Here is a 26,018-nt window from a genome sequence, read left to right on the forward strand (position 1 = left end):
CATGCAAATTTGATCAAATTGCAACCGACTCCGGGCTCCGTGTGCCAAGAAGATCCACAATTTATTGGTGGAGATGAAATTACCTTTTACTTCCATGAAAGAAAAGGCCAAGACTTTTGTATAGTTTCTGATTCTAACCTCCATAACAATGTCCACTTCATTGAAAAAGGAATCCAAAACATGTAGAGGGACTTCATTTGGGTCCAGTCTCTAGGAATCCTATTCGACACCCACACTCTCTTCATTGGTGCCAAGAATTCATCAATTTGGGACGACTGCAACGACTGCCTTTCCCTGGATTTCAATGGTGAACCCATACACTTGCTTGATGGTGAAGGCACTAAGTGGGAATCCTTGACATCACCAAGTGTTACAATCACAAGTCTTCGCTACTCTAGCTTGGTAGAAGACGAGGTTGAAGGGGCGCGCTCAAAGCAACAGTCGTACGTGCTTATAAACCGAGAATGCATGTTAATAATCATGGGATCACACGAGGATTGGTTTGCTCATCTGGACTTGAGTTTCAAGTTTTATGTATTGAATCTATTGATTGGCCAAGTTAATGGTGTTCTGGGCCAAACTAATGAGAGCAACTATGTGATACAGAAACTAAGCAAAACTAACATAACAAGTGTCACGTCCCTATCAGTCAAAAAAAAAAAAAAAATGTTAAGGTCAAATTTTAAGCCCCTCCCACGTGCCCCCACCTAACCCCACTACCCATCATTCTCCGCCACTCAATTTTTTCTCTTAGTTCTTCTCTCTTTTGGCCGGCTCTCACCTTTCTTTCTCTCTTTCATTTTTCTTTCTTTTCTCTTCACTTAGGCTGCGTTTGTTTCGGCAGTAAATAGTTTCCGGATGTAAAATGATTTCAGCTGAAAACATTTTCGGGAAAAGAAAATATTTTTAGGTGTTTGGTAACATTTGAAAAAATACTTTGAAATTTTTTTTCAGGTGTTTTGTTGTCATCTTGAAAATATTATAGAAAATGTATTTTGTATTTGTTGCTCACATTTTCTCACATTTTCTTAGCTTCCAATCAAAGTATAAAAATCTGTTCTGAGATAAACAGAACAAACAAATCCAAAAAAAAAAAAAATTCATCAACTTTGGGAGAGAAGAAGGAAGAGAGAGAGAGAGAGGAGAGATCGTGCGATCGAAGGCGGCGGAGGCTTCGATCGCGCGATCGACGGCGGCGGAGGCTTCGATCGCGCGATCGAAGGCGAGACACATGGCGGAGGTTCGATCGCGCGATCGACGGCGAAGGCGAGACACGTGGCGGAGGTTCGATCGCGCGATGGACGGTGAAGGCGAGATCGCACAGTGGAGGCTTCGGTCTTTGCTTGATCGCGCGGTGCTCGGCACGGCTCGGACGGCGAGATTGTGCGGCGTTTAGGCTGGCCGGAGCTTGGCTGGCTGGCCGGAGTTTGGCTGAGGTGAGCTTGGAGATGAGTTTTGGACTGTGTGAGGAGCTCTCTCTTCAGTGTGATTTTCGGAAATGGTTTGAAGGTAAAATCAAAGTGGAAATGATTTTCCGTTGGTTTGGGCTGATTTTTCGGTCAAACTGTAAATGGTTTTCCGTTGACTGAATTTTCCGTGGCTGCCAAACATACGAAAACGCGGAAAATGATTTCCTGAAACTGTTTTCAGTTGAAACAAACGCAACCTTAAACACACCCATTTCTCAACTCACCCGCCGGCCTCCTCTCGAAAACACACCATCTCACCATCATTTTTTTAGCAAGATCACCGGAAAAATTCTTAGGAACCCATAAGTATCTTCATCATTTTATTTGAGGTAAAAATTTCTAATCTTTTGGTGGGTTTTATACTTTTGCTTGAGAATAATTTTTATCTAAGCTTTGATAATGATACCCATGTGATTTATGAGCATTGGAAGTGATATTTATGTGTTTTTATGTATGGATTTTGTATTGGTGGAATTTTTGATGAGTGGATATATATATTTTGTGCTAAAATGGCTATTCAGGTTTATGTATGGTGGAAAAATTTAGGGGTTTTAAGATATAATGTACGATGGTTGGTAAATTTAATTTTGCCATTGTCATTGGGTTTATTTGGAGTTAGTGAAATTCTAAATTTCTTGTCTTGGAGGATATGTTGATTTTTGCTTTCATGGGTCTCTTAATGATGTAATGTAAATCTTATGAAAACTAGTCATAATGTTGGAGATATTACGAAATGGGTTAACTTTATAAATTGGAGTTGATACCTTGTGAATAAATTGTTGAGAAACCTTGGGAATGGTATATATTATCTTTGATGAGGTTAAATAGTAGGCTTGCCTAATTAAGTGTTTATTAGGCAAATCCTAAATTTTGGTTAGATACAATTTCAAGTTTTATACTTATTTGTAATAGGTTTACTTGATATTATTTAGGTTCTAGCTAATCTTCTTGGAGCTTGGAGAGTTAAGCTTTTGTGGTTGCGAGGTAAGTAACTTCTTAATGGGATATTTTTGGAAAATTACCATATTTCACAAACGATGTTTTTGGATCAAACACATTTTGAAAAATTATATATGGATATATGTTTTCTTAAAATTGTTGTGTTGTGACCCTACTACATACTATTATATATGAAAATGCATCATATTTGGTATTGCATTTGGGGAAATGCATGAATTGCTGATATGGAAAAAAATGAGCATCTTTTATTTAATCTTTGATAAGGAAATTATGAATTCTATAATATAATGGAAAATTTAAAGATGCTTATCTTGTCTTAGTACTTGAGAAATTGATAGAAAATCTTTTTGGCAAGAATGAAGTTGAAAACCTTACAAACTTTGTAGAAGTAGATTATTTAAGGTTTTTCTAAAATTACTTGGATATAAACTATGTGTTTCAAAGTAATGTAACTTGTGAGCATTATGTAGTTTTAACACCATGCCATGTGTGATTTCTAGGTGATCACCCAATTTGGTTTTCGTAGTCTTTGTGACAACAAAATCAAATTTAGGTCAGTACCCTTTCATTTTGGATGACACGTTCTTTCCTGCTGTCCATGGGGGGAAGAGGTTCCTTGATTGTGTGTGGGTGAGGCTGCTGTCCATGGGGCCAAAAGACCACATGCAAGAGATGTCCTATTTGACGTGCTTTCTCTGCGGCCCATGGGGAGAGAGAAAATTCTTGAAGGTATGGGTGAGGCTGCTGTCCATGGGGCCAAGAGTCTGCATACCAGAGAGAACAATATCATGCCAGTTGTGAATGGGTGGATCTTCTGACCAGTCTATGTGGTAGTGTGGTATATTATTGTGATAATTTATCTTATGTTAGATATTATGGTTTTGGAATTTATATTGTTAGTGCTCACAGATTATAGTCTATTGCTTCAAGGTAGTTACTTAGAGAAATTTGGTATTTCATTATTTAACCATTCTTGTCATATTATTATTATTGATGATGAAACTTGCATTTCCTCCACCCCCATTAATTGTGCTACTTACTGGGCCCTGTCTCATCCCATTATTTTTATAAACTTTTCAAAGTAGACAACAATATTTTGAGACAGCTTTTGGTGGCTAATAGTAGTTAGACTAACTACTGATGGAGGCTGAACTTTTGTAATAGAGTTATTTGATGATGTACATTTTAGAATAGGCTTGACTCATTCTTTTGTATATTATAGTGGTTGTGACTATATTCCCTTTGATGGGACAAGCTGTTGATATGTAATTATTATTCGGACCTCTATTCTTTTGTGACTAATGGTCTTTGTAATTAATACTTAGAGCTCTGACTTACTTTGAGAGTATATTCAATGGAATTATTAAGATAATTCTTGATGTTGATACTTGATAGGATTTATGTGGATTGAATTGTCAAAAAGTAAAAATTTACAGGTACTTGAGATGTCTTTCTCACGCTTTGAACCCTTTGGGGTTTGGGGCGTGACAACAAGGAAGGAAAATCCGAACAAAATTGCTTAAAAAACATTGAAATATTACAAATATTCAAGAGTATCACTCTTAAAACGAGCATAAAGCTCTACCCTCACAAGTTCAGGGCTTATTTATACAGTATATCTCAGAAACTAACTGCTTGAGATCCTAACTAAATCTTTAGTCCAGCTGCTTTAACTGTCATCTAATAGCTAGCTAACTACTACTAACAGAACAAACTGCCACATTGCTGTAACTTATTCTCATTCCTTGCAAAAAATGATATTATTTTAATTACATCATTAAGCCTATTCAATTACACATTTGGAACTTCATATTGATGCTGCTGGACACTTAGCTGCTGTTGATGCAATTGTTACTGCATCACTATTACGTGTGTCAGGTGAAGATGGGGGTGGTCGTGCCTGTTTTGGGCATCGAATAAAGAATTCTCATCTTCAAGTCTCTTTGCCAAGGATTTATTTGTTAGTTCACGGAAGGCAATTCTATGGTGAATTTGGAGTATGGAAATCTAAATTGCTCTAGTGGGATGAACAACCGTGGAGTAGTTTGTAAGAGATAATTAATTAAATCTCTTATTCTTTAGTGCAAATTCTTGCTACCTAATGAGATATATATCATTGGAGCACTCTTTTGTCTTATTTAACCACGACGTTGTTCCCCTGCCTCTGAAAATAAAAAAACATCACCGATACCCTACCCCAAGAAGTTGATAGTAAGATGGAGACGAGAAAGAAAAGGAAGAAAAGTTGTTTCTGCATTATTATAAGTTGCAAAAAAGGCTGAACTCAAATATTTCCATTGCAATGTGGTGGGTGGAGTGTGGAGGTCCTCCTTGCGTCTCCTAGTGTGCGTGTGACAATTTTTGTTAAAACGAAGACTGGAAAGTAGTGTCAAATTCTCAATTTTGCTCACAGCTCACTCCAGGATTGATTGCCTTTGTCTTTGTATGGTCTCCATCAGTGCGTGACCCAAGCCAACACTTTTTTTTTTTTTTTTTTTCTCGCTTTTTTGCTGTCTTTGTATGTTTTTGATTTTAAGAGGCAGGGGAACTACGTCATTCCCCTTAGATTTTTTTTTTTTTTTTGATAATTAACGCATTTTAGTAAAATTAAGAAATAAAAAAATAAAAAAATAAAACGGTGCCATTTTGGTTTATAGCAACAGTACTTAATTGAAGGGTAACGAGGGACTGAATGGACAAAATTTGAAATTTAGAAGACGAAAATGACAAAACTAAAACTTAGAAGATTAAAATGACAAAAATTGAAATTTAGGGGTTCAATTTTGAATTTTAACCAAAAAACTATTAAATAGTAGCAAAATGTGCATTTAGATTTTTAAGTGGAGTTATAATGTGTTTTTATGTTAGAACTTCTTTCCCTCTCTTGTGTGTGTGTTTGTTTCTCAAAAAAAAAAAAAAAGATTTTAGAGTATCTGTAACTTTAAATTGTGGTGAGTAAATTTGAAATCAATACCAAATTTCACACACACACGCGCGCGCGCACATACACAAGAAAAAAGAAAAGAAAAAAAAGAGAGATCTCCACATATTCGATGCTTGCACCCATTAATGATTTATACAAAAAGCTTGCCAAGTACTTGGAAGAAGCAATACTTCACTTGTTTCAATCTTTTGCCTCGAAGGTAAAATATGAAAAACAAAAACAAATGAAGAGGGGAAAAGATGAAGAAGACCTGCATTATTTGACGTTAGACCTTAAAAAAATCGGACCTAGTTCGCCAGAAAAATGAGGATGGGACTCTTAACTCTGTGTTTAGTGTCACTCCATTCTAGTGATGCTGATACACTGGTAATATTTTTCAACGGTGGCCCCTTTATCACAACCGTGAAAGATTTTTTCTCTTTCAAGTGACTAAAAGTTAGTTCTTTTGGAACAACAGTGACCTCGAAATTTGCTGGCGCCTCGACAGTTGCCTTGTATATAGCTTTTTCTGAGCCAACATTTTTAACTGTCCTATGAAAGATGGCTGATATACTAGAGTTAGGGTTATTAAGCTGTAAGTACATGGATGGGTAATTTAGGGCATCATGTCCTCCAATGTTAGGGATACTTGAGCAATTTGTGTTCCCTTCAGTGAACAATCGTAGAGCTGTCCCGGAGTAACCCTCATTACATAGGAAGCAAATGTAGTCGGCCTTTGACAAGGCATAGATCAAACCGGGATCCACTGCTGTAACCGGGTCAATTTGGCCGGCCCCATAGGCTAGCTCAGCTTGGACATCCTTGATTTTCAATTCAGATGCTGATCATCAATCAAGAAGCAAAATTATAAAACATTCAAAAAGCCTTAATTTTCATATAAATTTTATTTTAGGGAAATATGAGATGATATCTTGATCAATGTGTTTATATAGAAGGAATGCAAATGTTAAGATTATTTCAAATTTTATTATTAGAGGTTTACAAACTAAGGTGACTAGAAATTTGATTGGTGCAACTTCAATAACTAATAAATAAATATTTAAATTACTTTTAGTGAATAGTGACACACTAGTTTGTAAGGGCGATGTAATAAAATTTATAATATCTTTAACATTAATCATAAAATGAATACTGTAGTGGTATTGGGCCCAGTAATTTATGAAGGATGGCCCAACGAAGACTTTTGGGCTGGAAACCCAAATCCGAAGACATCAAAATGATCGTGGATTATTAGGCCGAGGACATAGGAAGAGAAGTTTAGGGCCCCCGGGTTATATTATAGAGAATCCTACGATTATGGGAATACAGTACACGTGGAAGACAATAGAAAGAGCGGTGGAATGTCTAAAGTAAAAGCTGCTACCACCGCCCATACATTAAAAGCTCTGTAATTGATACGCTGACTGTATAGATGGAAGGATGAGACCTGAGCATGGAGCTTGGAACTTGGTCCCTAATCCCAGCGGGCTTTAGGGAAGAACGGATGGGACAAGTATCCGGAATGAGGATTGCAACCAAAAAGTGGAAGATGATGAAGAGAAGGAAAGGAGTATAAATAGAAGGGAAGACATATGAGAAAGGGGAGGACTTTTTGAGTAGAAGAGAGAGAGCCAATAGTGGAGGATAATCAACATTTGTATCCAACTCAAAGAAATACTATTATAAACTATCCTCGGATTTCTTCCGAGGAGGAATTCGCTGTCTTACTTTTGCAAACAACTCTTTAATATTGTCCCATTGGGCCTAAAGCCCATCCTTTCCCTGATTGTCTAAATCATTCTTGAAATCTAGATTACAAACCCATCCTCTACAAATTTATTGTAAAGAAAGGCATTTCAAGCCCATCTCCCACCAGTCAGAGTTTGGGAATTTGAATTGTGTCCTTACAATTGGCGCCGTCTGTGGGAATTTAGTCTTTAAGGAAGTTTAGGACATCATGGTAGGATCAGGACCACAACGCAGTGCGGAGTCCGTGGGCTCCCAGCGTGAGGATCACTCCTTGCATCCTGAACACGGAGAGAACCGAGAAGGGAGTGTACATACTACACACACCATCAGAAGTGCAAGTCATTCGCAAGGAGGAAGCAGAGTTCCTTATGAAAGAAATGCCAGGGCCATGCAGAAGGAGATTGACGGCCTAAAGAGGAGATTGCGTCGCGAAAGGCGAAGGAGAACTCCTCCGGTCTCTGACCCCTCTTCGGAGGGATCCGAGGATGACAATTACGGGCAGAGATCCAGAACTCCCCTAGGTGAATATTTCTCTTCCGAAGAGGACAATTTGCATGGGAGGCGTGGCAGAGACTACCCCCCCAGGGGCTTAGGAAATGACGCAATGGGAAGAGCGTTACACCAAATCTCCAGGTCATCCTTCACGCGCATATTGGAAGAAGGGAGGTTACCTTGGCACTTCACACAACCGGCCTTCACTCTTTACAATGGTCGGACGGATCCTGTGGAGCACGTAAGCCACTTCAGCCAGAGAATGGCAGTGCATTCCAGGATTGAAACTTTGTTATGCAAGATTTTTCCTTCTAGCCTGGGACCCATGGCCATGAGATGGTTTGACGGCTTAAGGGCAGGCTCCATTGATTCTTTCAAAGAGCTTACTAGAGCATTTGGTTCTCACTTTATCACGTGCAGTAGAGTTCCTCGTCCATTGGATTCTTTACTATCCATGGCCATGAGGGAAGGGGAAACCCTGAAAACGTATTCGGACAGGTATTGGGAAATGTTCAACGAAATTGACGGAGACTTTGATGATGTAGCAATAAGGACCTTCAAGGTCGGCCTACCAACAGAGCATGACTTGAGGAAGTCCTTAACAAAGAAACCTGTCAGAAGCGTACGTCGACTGATGGATCGCATCGACGAGTACAAAAGGGTTGAGGAAGATCAGCAGCAGGGAAAAGGCAAGGCGAAGGTTATCCCACAAGAAATGAGGGATTTCAGGTTGTACAGATACAACAACAATAGGCCCTCGCGGGATTTTTCCAGGCAGGCTGGTCACATACCCCCACAAGTGGTCAACACCGTCTTCAGGGAGCCGGTGCAACAGCTGTTGGAGAAAATAAGGCATGAGCCTTTTTTCAAATGGCCAAATAAAATGGCAGGGGACCCTTTGAGATGCAACCAAAATCTCCATTGCCACTATCACCAGGAGAGGGGTCATACCACCGAGGATTGTCGCACTTTGTGGAATCATTTGGAACAATTGGTTAAGGAAGGAAAGCTGAAGCAGTTCATGTACCAACCCAATGGGCGGGGAAACCAATCAGGAGTGGCAAACCACGACGGCCCTTCATCGAGACCTCCTTTAGGTACTATCAATGTCATTTTTGCAGCACCTGGAAGGACTGGCTCAGCTCCTTTCAGGGTAATGTCAGTAGCTCGAACATTAGCCGAAGAGTCACGGGATCAGCCGAAGAGGATTAAGGCAAATACCCTGCCAGTCCTAAGTTTCTCTGAAGAGGACAAGATGGGGACCATCCAGCCTCATGATGATGCCTTAGTGGTAACCCTCAGAATAGGGAACTATGATGTAAAGAGGGTAATGGTTGATCAAGGCAGTGGCGCAGATATCATGTACCCTGACCTATTTAGAGGCTTGAATTTAAGGATTGAAGATCTTATGGCATATGACTCACCCTTGATAAGCTTCGAAGGGAGAGCTGTCGTTCCGAAGGGACAAATTAGACTACTTGTGCAATCAGGTCCGGAGGTGGTAGACGTAGATTTCATCGTGGTCGATGCTTATTCTCCCTATACGGCTATTGTAGCAAGGCCTTGGCTGCATGCGTTAGGGGCTGTTTCCTCAACCTTGCATGTCAAAGTCAAATTTCATTCTGGGGACCAGGTGGTGGAGTTACTTGGGAGTCAATCTGTGGCTCGACAGTGTGTCACGGCTGCAATTCTGTGTCGACCAGAACCAGACTCCTCGACCTCGGCTAACGGAGAAGCATAGCAATCAAAGTCTCTTGCCGCAGCCGAGGTAGATAAAGCGGTATGCGAAGAATTGGAGAAAATTCTCATAGACAATGACCCTGAGAAGTTCTTCCAGGTTGGAGTTCAATTGCCACAGGAAGAGAAGACGAAGCTGATTTTATTTTTAAGGAAAAATATGGATGTATTTGCTTGGAATGCGTATGAGGCCCCTGGGGTTGATCCAAGCTTCATATGTCATCATTTAAACGTCAGTCCAACTGTAGTACCGAGGAGGCAACCACCTCGGAGGTCCTCCAAAGAACATTCTGAAGCGGTAAAAGAGGAAGTGCTCAAACTCAAGAAGGCAGGTGCTATCAAAGAAGTGTTTTATCCTGAATGGTTAGCCCATACGGTGGTGGTGAAAAAGAAGAATGGGAAGTGGAGAGTTTGTGTAGACTTCACAGATTTAAACAAAGCTTGCCCGAAGGACTCATTCCCAATGCCTCGGATTGATCAATTGGTTGACGCTATTGTTGGACATCCTCGGATGAGTTTTCTTGATGCTTTCCAAGGTTATCACCAGATACCTTTAGTCGTTGAGGACCAAGAGAAGACTGCATTTGTCACTCCTACAGGAAATTATCATTATAAGGTAATGCCCTTTGGTTTGAAAAACGCAGGGGCTACCTACCAAAGGATGATGACGAGAATGTTTGAGGCACAGTTAGGAAAAACTATTGAGGTATACGTGGATGATATGGTGGTAAAGAGTAAAGAAGTTTCTGCACATCTGGAAGATCTGAGCAACACTTTTCAGAAGCTAAGAGAGTATAAATTGCGGCTCAACGCCTCTAAATGCTCTTTTGGTGTGGGATCGGGCAAGTTTCTAGGATATATGGTGACTCACCGGGGGATTGAAGTGAATCCTGCTCAGGTTAAGGCAATAAACAGCTTACACCCACCTCGGAATCCTAAAGAAGTGCAAAGGCTAACAGGTATGACTGCTGCTCTCAACCGATTGATATCTCGGTCCGCGGACAGATGCAGACCTTTCTTTCAATTATTGAATAAATGGAAGGGTTTTGAATGGACCGAGGAATGCGCGGTGGCTTTCCAACAGCTAAAAGAATATCTCTCGCGACCGCCGCTATGTCTCGACCAGAAATTGATGAAATTCTGTTTGCATATATTGTAGTGGCTAACCATGCAGTTAGTTTGGTTCTTATCCGAGATGACAATAACATCCAGAGACCGGTTTATTACGTAAGCAAATCTCTGCATGAGGCCGAGCTGAGTTATTTGCCACTGGAGAAAGCTATCTTGGCGGTGGTACATGCTACACGAAGACTTCCCCATTACTTCCAAGCCTCATACGGTTGTTGTTCTTACACAACTCCCTCTTAAATCAATTCTGCGAAGTGCAGATTATATGGGAAGAATTGCCAAATGGGGAACTGTCCTAGGAGCTTTCGATATCAAGTATATGCCTCGCACCTCTATAAAGAGACAGGTCATCGCGGACCTTGTGGTGGAATTTGCTGAGCCTTCGTTAGAAGACTATCAAGAAGGCATGGGTAAAAAGTCAGTAGGCATGATTTCGTGTGAAGGGCCTCCATTATGGAAAGTGCATGTTGATGGAGCAGCAAATCAGAGGGGATCGGGTATAGAACTAGTTTTGATATCCCCAGAGGGAATTACTTTTGAGAAATCTTTGAGATTAGGATTCTCAGCCACCAACAACGAAGCAGAGTATGAGGCCGTCCTCGCAGGGATGAACATGGTTCATAAAATGGGAGGAAAGACGGTGCAAATGTTCTCGGATTCACTATTAGTGGTAGGCCAAGTAGAAGGGAAGCTAGAAGCAAGGGATTCCAGAATGCGAGAATACCTAACCCAGGTCAGGTATATGCAATCTAAATTTAAGTCTTTTTTACTATTGCATATATCCAGATGTGGCAATACCCATGCCGACTCATTAGCCACGCTTGCAACGTCCTCGGCACAAAGTCTACCACGAGTTATCCTCGTTGAAGATCTGTTGAAACCCACTGGGACGGATAGTAACTCCACTCAAATTCTTCAAATTAGGACAGGGCCTAGTTGGATGGATCAAATAGTAACATTTCTCAGAAATGACATCCTGCCTGGAGAAAAAGCTGAAGCAGATAAAGTTCGCAGGAAAGCCACTCGTTTCTGGTTATCCGAGGACCAGAAATTGTACAAACGTTCCTTTTCGGGACCATATTTGTTATGCATGCACCCCGAGGCAACGGAGCTACTTTTGGAAGAGTTACACGAAGGGATTTGCGGAAGTCACACAAGAGGAAGGTCTTTAGCTCACAGAGCCCTTACTCAGGGCTATTGGTGGCCAAATATGCAGAGAGAGACACAAGATTATGCAAAGAGAGGCACAAGATTATGCAAAGAAGTGTGACCAATGTCAAAGGTTCGCTCCAAATATACATCAACCAGGGGGAGTCCTGAATCCTCTATCTAGCCCATGGCCTTTTGCTCAATGGGGCTTGGACATTGTTGGACCCTTCCCCAAAGCAACAGGAAACAGAAGATGGCTCCTCGTGGGAACAGATTACTTCACCAAATGGGTTGAAGCCGAGCCATTATCAAATATCAGAGACATAAAAGCAAAAAAGTTTGTATGGAAAAATATCGTTACCAGGTTCGGCATCCCTCATACTCTCATTTCAGATAATGGTTTACAGTTTGATAGCAAAGCCTTTCGGAAATACTGCTGTGATCTGGGCATCACGAATAGATATTCCACTCCGGCTTATCCCCAAGGAAACGGGCAAGCCGAGGCTGTCAACAAAGTAATAGTGAGCGGACTCAAAAAGAGGTTGGGTGACGCCAAGGGGAGGTGGGTGGAAGAACTGCCACATGTCTTGTGGACGTATCGAACTACACCACGAAGATACACAGGTGAAACACCCTTCGCCATGACTTATGGAGCCGAGGCAGTAATACCCTTAGAAACTGGATTCCCAACCCTGAAGAAAAGCTCCTTCATTCCAGATAGCAATGATGACCTATTAATGAGGAACTTAGAGTTAGTTGAGGAACGATGAGAAAACGCCATGGTTCAATTAGCTTATTATCAACATAAGCTCAAGCAGGGGTATGATTCTCATGTGAAACTTCGACCTCTTGGACCTGGTGACTTAGTATTAAGGAAAGTTTTGGGCACGACGAAGAATCCTGCGTGGGGAAAATTGGGGCCCAACTGGGAAGGACCTTATCGTATTACTTCGGTCGCAGGAATAAGGGCCTACAATCTGGAAGATTTGGACGAACGTGTTGTACAACGTCCCTGGAATGTAAATAATCTGCGAAGGTACTATTACTGAATAAAAGGCACGTCGGCCGTTTTTTGTTGTAAACTACATTACGTTCATTATCTTCGTTCGTCTAAATTGATATTCTTTACTAAAATGTTAAACAGAACCTAAGTTATGTCTGGTCCTCGGATCATCTACTTTGAGAAAATTAACCTTTCAATGTGTTCGTCTAAGTATCAAGCTGAAACTTGGTATGCCTGGATCCTCGGACCACATACCTCGTCTAAATTGATATTCTTCACTAAGTGTTAAACAGAACCTAAGTTACGTCTGATCCTCAGATCATCTACTTTGAGAAAATTAACATTTCAATTTATTCGTCTAAGTATCAAGCTGAAACTTGGTATGCCTGGATCCTCGGACCAGATACCTCGTCTAAATTGATATTCTTTACTAAGTGTTAAACAGAACCTAAGTTACATCTGGTCCTCGAATCATCTACTTTGGGAAAATTAACATTTCAATTTATTCGTCTAAGTATCAAGCTGAAACTTGGTATGCCTGGATCCTCGGACCAGATACCTCGTCTAAATTGATATTCTTTACTAAGTGTTAAACAGAACCTAAGTTACGTCTGGTCCTCGGATCATCTACTTTGGGAAAATTAACATTTCAATTTATTCGTCTAAGTATCAAGCTGAAACTTGGTATGCCTGGATCCTCGGACCAGATACCTCGTCTAAATTGATATTCTTTACTAAGTGTTAAACAGAACCTAAGTTACGTCTGGTCCTCGGATCATCTACTTTGGGAAAATTAACATTTCAATTTATTCGTCTAAGTATCAAGCTGAAACTTGGTATGCCTGGATCCTCGGACCAGATACCTCGTTTAAATTGATATTCTTTACTAAGTGTTAAACAGAACCTAAGTTACGTCTGATCCTCGGATCATCTACTTTGGGAAAATTAACATTTCAATTTATTCGTCTAAGTATCAAGCTGAAACTTGGTATGCCTGGATCCTCGGACCAGATACCTCGTCTAAATTGATATTCTTTACTAAGTGTTAAACAGAACCTAAGTTACGTCTGGTCCTCGGATCATCTACTTTGGGAAAATTAACATTTCAATTTATTCGTCTAAGTATCAAGCTGAAACTTGGTATGCCTGGATCCTCGGACCAGATACCTCGTCTAAATTGATATTCTTTACTAAGTGTTAAACAGAACCTAAGTTACGCCTGGTCCTCAGATCATCTACTTTGGGAAAATTAACATTTCAATTTATTCGTCCAAGTATCAAGCTGAAACTTGGTATGCCTGGATCCTCGGACCACATACCTCGCCTAAATTGATATTCTGTACTAAGTATTAAACAGAACCTAAGTTACGTCTGGTCCTCGGATCATCTACTTTGGGAAAATTAACATTTCAATTTATTCGTCTAAGTATCAAGCTGAAGCTTGGTATGCCTGGATCCTCGGACCACATACCTTGTCTAAATTGATATTCTTTACCAAGTGTTAAACAAAACCTAAGTTAGGCTTGGTCCTCGGATCATTTACTTGGGAAGAATTAACATTTCTTTTCTTTTTTGTCAAAACATCAAATCTTTGCATACCTAAGTTAAAAGACCATATGCCTTATTTTTACATAGTTCAACTAGAGATCCGAAATGAAGAATCAATTACTTAAATGCATCACTTAATGCAGTTCCCGGCATAATTAAACCTTCCTGGAGTATCAATTTCAATTCAGGTTATTGCTATTAACTTTGGTAAAGAGCAAAAAGATGGTACTTTTTGAACAAAATGATCAAAATAAAGCAAAAAAGTAAGAATCATCTAAACAAGGAAAGCAACATTCATGCTTATATTAGATTCCAATAGTACTTTTGCAATTACACTTAGATATTACACTTAGAGATAAAATAAAATAAAAATAAAAGAAAGGAAAGACAACAAGCAGTCACTGTTTCAGCTTAATCTTCAGAGGGCCTTTGGGGTCTTGAGGAGATGGAAGTTGAACCGAGGACTCAACGGCAATTCCTTTGCCTTTAGGATCATCTATCAAAGTTATTGGATTAGCTTGATCACCCAACTCATCCTTTGAAGATTCCTGAAGGTCACTTGAGGGCTGTACGTCTTCAAGTGCCTTTTCTTGTGCTGAATCAACTTGTTTAGGAGCATCTTCAGGAAGAGTTGAGTCTTCAGCCAAATCACCCCCCTTATCCTCAGATGATCCCTGGGCAGCTTCTTGGACAGCTTCAGGAATGGTAGAAGCTCGAATTGCAGGAGGATAGTAGACACTCTCTGCTTTCCAAAGAGTGGAAGAGGCATCAACCCCAGCTTGGGAAAGTGCCTCATTCCACACTTGGAGGCAGTAATGCCTACATACCTCGGAAACCTGAGCCTTGAAAGTTTCGGTGACCTCCTTCACTCCTATATCATAACCGTCTTGTTCGGCTTGGTCCCTTGAGATCTCGACCTCTTCTTTTGCTTTCTCAGCCTTTTTCTTTTCCTCAAGGGCTTCCTCTTTGCCCTTGATGGCCTCCTCTTTGGCCATCTCAGACTCGTTCAGATCTTTCTTGAGATCCTCTACGAGCCTTCGTGCTGCTAAGAGGTTATCATCGGCTTGACGGAGCATTAGGCGCTGATCCTCGGCCTGTTTAGTCGTTGTTTTCAGATTAGCCTCTAAGCCTGCCTTATCACTTTCTGCCTTAGCCAGCTTTGCTGTGACCTCCTGCAGTTTCTTCTTGTGAAGGTCCGAGATCTTTTGGGCGGTTTCACGCCTGGATTCCTCGGCCCTCAGAGATTTGTAGGAGCTGATGGCAATCTCTTCTGCCCTATGGGCAGATTGAACGGCCTACGAACGAAACATATAAAACTTAGACATATATATATATATATATATATATATATTTATATGTAATAAAAATAATAGCCAAGGTTTTAGATGAAGAAACTTACCATTGCAAGCTCCTTCTTCAAAGTCATGAAAACGGTGTGGTCCCTTTTCTTTCTAAGCTCAACCATATCCTCGGGGAGTAACAGCGCCTACTCCAGTGCATCTGCGACGCATGCAGCTGTCCCTTCATCGGAATTTCTAGTGGACGCATCCTAGGTGATGGCCTCGTCGTCCATGGACATGTCAGGAAGCCTTAAAGGGGCGCGCACGACCACCTGTTGTTCGGTTCTTCTTTCCGACCTAGTCTGCATGGTGCGGGCCTGCTTTCCAACCTTTTCCACCTCGGGCTCCTTGGAAAGAGAGTCCTTTCCTGCCTCCACCACTTCCTTCCCTTTCGGCTGATCCCTTTTTCTTTTGAGATCAGCTATGTTGGTGCATTGAGTTTGGGAGGATGGGGGAGGAAGAGGAAGCCTAGTTTCAGGGCCTTTGTCAGCACCCTTTTCTTGAGTCCGAGGGCGCACCTCTTTAGGAGGTTCTTGGACTCTAGGGCCCTTGTCAGCGCCCTCGAGGACATCTTTTAGGCTGGGCTTAATCTTACGCTGAATGCCCATGTTGTCAGGTTCTTGAGTAGTAGCCTTTGAGATTTGTGTAGAGGTGCCGAGGATGGGAGTTGAATCTTCAGGAGAGTAGGGTTGATTAAAAACCTCAAACTTGTCCTCGGAATCTGATACCTCAAGTATTTCTTCTTCTTCTTCCTTTACGGTAGGGTAGGAAGACGCAGCTTCACCAGAGGTTGATTGTGTGGAGAAAGGGACTGTGGGAATCCCAACTGGAACGAATTGTGGTGGTTGGATTGGTTGGGTGACCAAAGTGCCTTGAGGAATGGTAGTCCCTTCCGGTAGCAAGAACCTTCAACGGCAACGCTAATCTGAGGAAGACAAGGATCGTGGGCTTTGATCACGCACTTCGGCGCCTGAAAGGCTTTGGATATCGGAGTGTAGCCGAGGATCAGATGAGCCGCTCGGAGTTGGCCGTCAGTATGCACAAAAACCTCAGCTTGTAGGATCCTATCCAACCGTCCGAAATCAACAAGATTAGGATGACGATCCGCGGCGTGTGGATCTGTAGAGTTATCCAAGTAAAAGAGGGTAAGAATAAGTAAAAAGACAAAGGATAATATTATGTAAAAGAAACTTCACCTGGAGTCCCTTCCCTTGTCGGGCAGGGGAGGCCGTCGTGCCAATTTCCTGATACGATCAGGAAGTCGTTTTTTAGGCCCTTATTTGATTCAGGCAGGCATTGAATTAGCCTAACTTCTGGGTATCTAGATTTTAGGTAATATTCGTCTTTTTTGCTTAGGTAATGGAGGTTATAAACCCAGTTCACGTCGTGGTAAGTGAACCCGAGGTTCATCTTCTCATTTAAGGCATCTATAGAACCTAAGATCCTAAAGACATTTGGGGCGCACTGGGTGGGAGCTAATCTAAAAGCCCTAAAATAATCCCTAGTCACGGTTCCCATGGGGATTTTCATTCCCGCTTCGATGAACGCAATCATCGGGATTACAACTTCCCCCGTTTTTCTTTTTGTATAATATTCTTCCTCGTTACAGTACCTAATAGATACATCCGAGGGGATTTTGTACTTAACCTTAAACTGCTCTATCTTTTCGTTTGAATCCACCAGGGACGCAAATCTACCCATCTTTGAAAAAAAGGGGTGTGAAGTAAACTAACAAAGAACTACGCCGAGGATGAAAGATACAGAGAAAAAGAAAAGATAGGAAGGAAAAGAAACAAAAGAAACAAAAATCTGATAAGGAGGGAAAAGAGTATTGAAGAACTTACTTTTAAAAAGAAGAAAGCACGGTCACCTCGGACAGGGTACTTGATAGAAAGAGAAAGTATGGGAAGATGGAAAGTGGGGCAGGTACGTTATGAGGTTACTGTAGTGTGAAGAATTTTGAAGAAAGTTAGTATTTATATATCAAAAGGTGTTTTGAAGCGGGCGAATTCCCGCCTCAACACAGGAATCGCTCTCGACCGTTGGATATGTGTCACATCATTGAAACATGGGAGACATAGAGGCGCCAACAATTAATTCGGGGGCGTTTCGCATACCGAAGCATCGGGAACACGCGATGGGTAATTCAGAAGTTATTTCCGTCAGCAATATTGCCAAGATTCTGCAGGGTAAAAAGGTCTTTTAAGTCGAGATTCTATTTTTCTCCCGAGGTGAAAAAATAAAGAATCTCGAAGGGCTATTGTAGGGGTATTAGGCCCAGTAATTTATGAAGGATGGCCCAACGAAGTCTTTTGGGCTGGAAACCCAAATCCGAAGACATCAAAATGATCGTGGATTATTAGGCCGAGGACATAGGAAGAGACGTTTAGGGCCCCCGGGTTATATTATAAAGAATCCTACGATTATGGGAATACACAGTACACGTGGAAGACAATAGAAAGAGCGGTGGAATGTCTAAAGTAAAAGCTGCTACCACCGCCCATACATTAAAAGCTCTATAATTGATACGCTGACTGTATAGATGGAAGGATGGGACCTGAGCATGGAGCTTGGAACTTGGTCTCTAATCCCAGCGGGCTTTAAGGAAGAACGGATGGGACAAGTATCCGGAATGAGGATTGCAATCAAAAAGTGGAAGATGATGAAGAGAAGGAAATGAGTATAAATGGAAGGGAAGACATATGAGAAAGGGGATGACTTTTTGAGTCAAAGAGAGAGAGCCAATAGTGGAGGATAATCAACATTTGTATCCAAACTCAAAGAAATACTATTATAAACTATCCTCGGATTTCTTCCGAGGAGGAATTCGCTGTCTTACTTTTGCAAACAACTCTTTAATATTGTCCCATTGGGCCTAAAGCCCATCCTTTCCCTGATTGTCTAAACCATCCTTGAAATCTAGATTACAAACACATCCTCTACAAATTTATTGTAAAGAAAGGCCTTTCAAGCCCATCTCCCACCAGTCAGAGTTTGGGAATTTAAATTGTGTCCTTACAATTGGCGCCCATTTCTTGTTTGAAAATAATTCTATCCATTGATCATGGAGAAAATCCGTTTCACAATTAAGAATTTATTTTTTTGGATCAAATTGTCATGTGTATTAACAAGTGTAATATTTATTCTAAACTAATTGGCATATTAACCACATTGCTGGTAAACAATGAGCAATGTGATGGCATTGGAGAATTTGAATTAAACACTAATTTAATTCCAGGTGCTGTAATATCTGGCTGCAAATCAAACATAATTTAAAACCCTCATTCTACTATATATGCTATAAAAAAAAGTACACAAATTTATGTCTAGAAGGGTAATCATTGCAAGGGTTACCTTAATTGTGGTGGAAGAGATTGTGGTCGGACCTCGGGATGAAAAGGAAGCCACAAAGGGTGTAGCAGCATTGTGTACCACTGTAGACTTATATATGACAGCTTGAGGGTTTCTGAAAGTTTTACCAATGAAAATATCAATGAGAAATAAAAAGATGTAGAATGAAAAAAAAAAAAAAAAAAAAAAAAAAAAAAAAAAAAGAAGAAGAATAAAGTGGCTGACAAAAAAAAAAAAAAAAAAAACCCTTAACTCTGCCTCTATTACATATAAGCTATTAAGAATTATGTGGTTTTCTTAAAAGGAAAAATAACGTGTAATAGTGAACCCTCAATAAGCCATGTAAAGAAATCAAAACTAGGCTAGATCTATGTTAGTATAAGGCTATAGTATAATTTGGTCACAGCATATTTAACATGTCTCACACTAACTTAAACAAGAAGAAAAAGAAAAGAAATCTAATGATAGTGACGTTTTTTACAAACCTGTCAATACGTTAAGGAGGCTGACGGGAATATACAACCCGTCAGCCAGTCTTATTAGGATGCCTCCTTTTGACGTTTGAGGCCATACCCTTTACGTAGCGACGTTAGGCTAACGGATCAAGCTGACGAGTCAAAGCTGACGACCTTGGTTGTAAAGGTCCTTGGCTGACGTTCTTTGTGGAGACATACATAGGCTGACGACAGTGTAGGAGGTACGCGTGGGCTGACAACCTTGGCAGGTACAAGCTGAAGGAGTAATCCAACCTTCATTCTTAGCCTATTTTGACTTCTACATACGTGAATATAAGGAAAGTTCTTGCGCTACACGTTCGACTTTAGTCAAGAAGATACCTATAAGGAAAGGGCTCTATACAATAGGCAAAGATCCACGAATTACTCTTCTAAAAGGAAAGTACTTCTTCACCAAGGCGTTTATTTCGGCCCCATACCACTATATATACCCCAAAAACCCTCATGACCCAAAGGTACGCACAATTATCTCAACTCTTGCACTCTAGGATTGTTTAAGAGACTCTAACTTGATCGTCGGAGGGTTTTTGGCCGGCACCACACCGGTGCTCTCTGTTCGATCATCTATTTTCTCTTCGCAGGTGTTGCTTCGATTTGAGGAGTATTCGCAGCTTACTGGTGATTTCTTCGGCATCATCATCTAATAACAACTCTGTTAGCCCATAATGGGGGGCATTTTATATAACAAATTTTGTCGCTCATACTTACTTGGTTGAGTTGACATACGTATCAATTTTGTCACCAAAATTAAGATCAACAAAGGCAACAGGTATGATAAATGTAAAGCCCGAATCTTGCAGCTGATCGAGAGATACAATCACCCCGTACACACCTAATGGCTTAACGTAATCTTGAATTAGTCCTTCTTTGCATAGCACAATCTTTCCCTTGACCTTTTTCGCATCTAGAGTCCCTTCATCACATAACCTGCCCAATTCTTTAACTGATTAGTGCTACTAATATTAACAGTCTGAATAAATCATGAAATGTAAATTGCATTTTATTTAATCCGACTCTAACATCCTCACCTTTCCTGTATTACACTTTGTACTTTAAACATTTTGAATGTGTACATTTTGAATCTTAAACTATGACTATTGTTACACTTTGCATCCTGATGTTAAGTTTGTTGTTAACTTTGATAAAAATTCAAAGTTTATAGTGTAAAGTGTAATTAAGAATATTCCTGATTAATATAGTTTACGTTGTTAAAGTATAATTTATTCTTCGTTTTCAAAAAATTGAAAAGAAGGATAATTTGGTATTTTCACATGGTGCAATATTTTTCAATTCAAGTTAACTGAAAACTTTACTTTAGGGTGTAAAGTGTAACAAAGATCGTAGTTTATAGTGTAAAGTATAATTGAGAGTATAATTTAAAGTGAGAAAGTGTAATTTTTCCATAAAGTTCCTTCTAATTACCAGGGAGAGTGATCTGGGGTTAAACTTGCATTGGCTGATTTTGCCGCACTGTTTAGAGGGTATAACCGTCTTTTTGGTGAAAACGTGTTGATAGAAAATCCCTGATATATAATGCACCAGTAAATGTATATATGTTAAAAAGTTTTAACCATATATATTGCGATATATTTAGAAAACACACACACAAATCAATGAAGCATCACATTAAAAAAAAAAAAAACAATGAAGAAATATTAGAATTGTTAATAAATATTATAAAACTCAAAAGACTCATCAAATATTAGAAAGAAGTGACTTACAGCAGTTTGTATGCCATTTCCAACTTTAACCAGAGTCCTAAACTGCCTATCAATGGAAGAAGCACCAACAGTCAATATCCAAGGAGCTGTGTTCTCCACAGTATACGGACTTGGGCCATCATTCCCCGCAGAACATGTTGTCAAAATCCCCTTTTTCATTGCATGAAAGGCACCGATCGCAATGGGATTGTCCAAATAGCTAGCCGAATCCCCTCCGATAGATATTGATATCAAGTCAACTCCATCACTAATGGCATCATCCATTCCGGCCAAAAGGTCTATATCACTGCAACCATCGGCCCAACACACCTTGTACACTGCAATGCGTGCTGATGGAACCCCACCTCGAGCTGTGCCTTTGGCTAAACCGTATAAGCTCGCGCCTGCTATCGAGGCACCTGCTATGGTGGACGAGGTGTGACTGCCGTGGCCATCGTCATCTAGAGGGGATCGATTTGAGTTGGGAGTGGGGGCACCGTGGCTGTAGAATCTTGCACCTATTACCTTGCTGCATAAAAGGGTGAATCGCTTGGAAATTAAATGAGACATCCATGCATGTACAGAAGTATTATTTCAAAATTCATTTTCTTATTAAGTAATATTATACTAAAAAAGACAACATTTTTTTTATAGAATGATTGATAGGATATGTTATGATTAGAATAAGTACAAAGTTTAGTTAGAAAATTGGTTGTTGCATAAAGCTATAACCCTATTTAATAAAATAAACATTACTACATATTTTAAAAATCTAACCGTTAAATTGCATGTTCTTTACACTTTTAATACAACTTTTGTGTCAATCAGATTTTACTTATTATATGATCTTTAACCTTATATTTTATGCATAATTTTAAACTACAAAAACTTGTAATTTAAAAAATTTATTGATGACGTACATAGCTATTGATCTATAATTTTCTAACAAAATTGCAAGTATAGAAGACATAAGAAGAAGAAGTAATCCAACAGTAAATTTCTCAAAATTCATATCTAATACAAAAATATTAAGTAAGGTTGTAGTTTAAGGTTACAATCAATTTTGTAGCTAATTTTTTTTCTTATAATAATATCACTTTTATTTGGGTTCACTCAACATAATTTTTAATATAGATTGTCATATTAACTATTGTGAAAAAATTTAACAGATTAAATATTGTGTTACTTAACATAATTTTTTGTGGTTGGTCACAATCTAGGAGAGAGATTGAGATTGTTTACTTGTTACAGCCAATGAAGTTGCCTCCTACTTGGCATGTACCCTTCCATTTTGAAGGAGGAGGTCCAAATCCTTTGTCGTCAAAACTTGGAGCATCGATATAAATTCCTAAAAAATAAGGAGAGGAAAAAGGAAAGATTAGAAAAGTGATTTAAATTCCTCCAAGATGACAAGTAACATGGAAAAAGTCAAAAATCGATGAGAAGTCTTAATTTAGTACCTGTATCTAATACACAACAATAATATTACTTTCAATTTGATGATTTCTCTTCACCGATTGAGGCATTCCTAAGAAATCCCATGATCTTGTGGTATGAAGTTTCCGCATTTTGCTAGGAAACACTGACACCACATTTTCGTTCTCTATAAATAATGCATATATGTATTAAAATTACATAAGAAAACCACCTCAAGAGAGAGGGGAAAAAAAAAAAAAAAAGCAAAAGAAATAAAGAAATGTTGTGTAACATGAAGTTTTTAGTGCATACCTTGTAGTCTTTGAACTTCTTGTGGCAATAGGTTTGCTGCAAAAGCATTATAACTCTTTGTGTAGCTATATATTATGGATTGTTTGGCAATATGGTCACTGAAAAACGGCAATTCAATGGTTAAATTGTCTATCCAAATGTTACAAATTGTTGCATGCTAGTTGTGATGTCATATCATATATGGATTATACCCTAAAAACTAATTTTATATGCATAGAAAAACCCAATGCTATATACATTGATAAATTCCTAACCATAATGGAACCCTCCCCCACCACCAAATCTTTGACCCATGTATGAATTATACTCTACCCAGTTTGTTACATATGAAGTTGAACTGTTGGAATGTATAATTTAACTTTCCATGAAAGTGAAGATCAAATCAACATTGATTGCTAGAGAAAATTTTGGTATTTGTCAACAAATTAAGAGATTGATTAATTGTTAGAGAAAATTATGGGATTGAGACAATAAATATTTAGTATGCAATTCAAATTAAGATTATTTTTTACTTTCGTAGGTAATTCTGTTATAAATATGGATTTTATTGTAATTTATTATCATAAAAGGTGTGTGAGAAGATATAATATTGTGAGCAAGGACAAACCTAGGCAAGGGTCCAAGGGGGCCTGGGACGCCCCCTAGGTCCAAATTTATATATATATATATATATATATATATATATATATAGTTATTATATATTTCATTTTTATAGTTGAACTCTCCCTTCCAAAACCTTAGAGTATCTTTCTCCTAAATAATTCTAGCTAGTCTCACCCAAAGGGCAACTATTCAACCCAAAAACTTAACAAAAACAATAAAAACATTCACAATAGTGATTATATTTAAAAAAAAAAAAATTTATTTTACCACCAAAGAACCCAAAAATCATGTAATAATGGAGAAACTAAAGCTAAATTTTTTGTAACTACAGTAAATTGGTATAAATACTAGTTGATTGTAGCAAGTTGTTAAAAATAAAATACAATATTTTATTAAGATTATATCTATTCCTTCAATTAAAAAACTCAAATTCTCTTTCTTCCTTTATTATTTTAATGAATTGTTTATATTATTTTAAATGAAGTAATAAAAAATAGAACATTTGTTATTTGATGTATTGTAAAGTGAAGTAGTAAAATAGATAAAGTAATTTTTGAGGAACTCAAAGCTAAAATTTTTAGCATCACCACTGTGAATACTCTAACTTCAACACAAATAAAAAAAATCCTAGCCAGCTTAATATTAAAAAAAAAAAACATTATTTTGCTTTTATTTTTATCTTTGTTGGTAAATGATTGCATTTTAATGTATTTAAAGCAAAGATTTTGTGTATTTATAAATTTTTAATACTATATAGATGCCTACTTGGAGTTTTTTTTTTTTTTTTTTTACTCTAGCTCCCGCTAGCTTAAAATCCTGGGTCTGTCGCTGCTTCTGAGCTCTTGTCCTATGGATGTTGGCTATTAGCCTGAATCACATAAACCCTAATGCTTTCTCTCTTCTCCCTTCTCTTTTCTCAATATCTCAGCTACAAATTTCTACATGAACTATTCCACGTATAAATTACCGCAAAAAAAAAAAAAAAAAACTATTCCAGGTAAAAATAAAAGAAAAACTTGTATTGTTTCAATAAAATATGAGTAGATGAAAGCATGCAATGTTTAGATACTTTGTCATCCCACTTACTCACTAACAACTGAAGGGTCAGTAGCAGAGGATTTTGAGTGTGGTGCCTTTCCCATGTACACAATGTACGCCTATATTTTAATGAAAAATAAATTTCTGATTAGTGAATGAACTCCATTATCTGAAGTGAATGGAAATTATAAAATTCATATAATATACTTGATAAAGGCTCATACAAATTATTAAATGCATTCACCTTTCTAACCGTGTCACTAGAACCATGAGTATATGACCAATGAAGCTGCGTAGCCAGAAGGAAGAGAGTGAGCATACAAATTCGAACCATTTTTGGTTCCTCCATTGTATGCAATACGTACTGCTCTTGCTTTCTCTCTTGTTCCTATATTTATAGTCAGATTTTTCTTTAAACATCCCTAGTTTTTCTGGTTTTGTTTTTTCTAAATATGGTGGAGATTTTCATGCTAAAATTTTATCTTTGACGTTTTCCAATTTATAGTTGAGATTCTTGGATAGACTAATTACTCAAAGATACGGATAGAGATATTTAATGCAGGTTTCTAAATAAAAAAGACACTCCATCTCCCAAGTTTTAGTTGTGCAAGACTTCGAAAACGAGATGCAATGTATGTAACGCCTTTTTTTTTTCGTTCTTTCTTTTGCTTGATAGAAAAGTTAGAATTGCAAGCAGAGGCGTTTAGCTTGTCCACCTGTTAAAACAGATTCTAAAGACTCAAAATAATTCCGGAAATAGACAGTGTACAAAGTAAGAGTATGTTATTTATATAACTAAACAGAGTGTTAAAACTAATTAACCAACTACTAAGCTAGTTGTAACTGTTGTGGGTTCCAGCTAACTTAACTGGTAAAGTCTCTGATAGTTGAATAAGAGATGTGCGTATCAATCCATACCTACATTAAAAATTGATTGGTGTCTTGGTATAATGATAAAGAGCTATCATCAGAAGCGGACGTCATAAGTTGAAGCTCTCTCTCTCTCAAAAAAAAAAAAAAAACTAGCTATTAGAGGCTGAAATAGAATTTTAACAACTTTATTTACACCGAATCTTTTTTTTTTTTTTTTGATAATCTTATTTACACCGAATCTATTCGGCTTGTTCACAGACAGTTGTATCACACTCTAGTAGATCACGAGTCTATAATGTGATTTCTTAATCAAACTTCTGATTAGGTTTACTTATAACAAATACTATGTATTATTATTATTATTATTATTATTTGGACTTCTGAATGTGAACATATATTAATATATTTCGGAGAAACAATATGTGCACATAAGGTTGTATAGAAGAAGATAGTAAACTGAATAGGGTAGTTTTTGTTATGCATAATCCAATACAAACATTTTTATATACACACTTAAGATGTTCTACTCATAGGACATTTATTATTTTATTAATTCATTATTTTATGAAAATTTTGATACCACTTTTATAAGAAATATAAAAAACTGCAATTAAAATCAATTGCTTTTTTTTTTTCTTTTTTTCTTTTTTTTCCCTAAAAAATTTCTAAAACGTTTTCTAAAACAATTCCATTAGGACATCTGTTAGGTTCT

General features: G+C 38.5%; 1 protein-coding gene across 1 annotated transcript; it reads right to left on the reverse strand.

The window, feature by feature from the left end:
- Positions 1-5,660: 5,660 nt before the first annotated feature.
- On the reverse strand, positions 5,661-24,782 carry LOC142606401 (subtilisin-like protease SBT4.15). Its single transcript, XM_075777760.1, has 10 exons — positions 24,678-24,782; positions 24,482-24,552; positions 22,793-22,890; positions 22,554-22,667; positions 22,307-22,412; positions 21,086-21,593; positions 20,787-20,887; positions 20,073-20,291; positions 18,885-18,964; positions 5,661-6,193 (listed from the first exon to the last, which is right to left on the reverse strand). The coding sequence occupies exons 1-10, from the start codon at positions 24,780-24,782 to the stop codon at positions 5,661-5,663; spliced, it is 1,935 nt and encodes a 644-aa protein (XP_075633875.1).
- Positions 24,783-26,018: the final 1,236 nt, after the last annotated feature.

The sequence above is a fragment of the Castanea sativa genome, chromosome 8, assembly GCF_040712315.1.
Source record: "Castanea sativa cultivar Marrone di Chiusa Pesio chromosome 8, ASM4071231v1".
In the NCBI taxonomy this organism is placed as follows: domain Eukaryota; kingdom Viridiplantae; phylum Streptophyta; class Magnoliopsida; order Fagales; family Fagaceae; genus Castanea; species Castanea sativa.

What these genes read in the sequence shown, in the direction of transcription:
- LOC142606401 (XM_075777760.1), bottom strand. Translation starts at nt 24,782, where the DNA reads ATGGAGGAACCAAAAATGGTTCGAATTTGTATGCTCACTCTCTTCCTT. An exon ending in AACTTCATTGGCTGTAACAA is followed by an intron (nt 21,594 to 22,306) that starts GTAAACAATCTC and finishes CCTTTTATGCAG; the next exon opens with CAAGGTAATAGGTGCAAGAT. An exon ending in GAAATGGCATACAAACTGCT is followed by an intron (nt 20,888 to 21,085) that starts GTAAGTCACTTC and finishes ATTATATATCAG; the next exon opens with GGATTTTCTATCAACACGTT.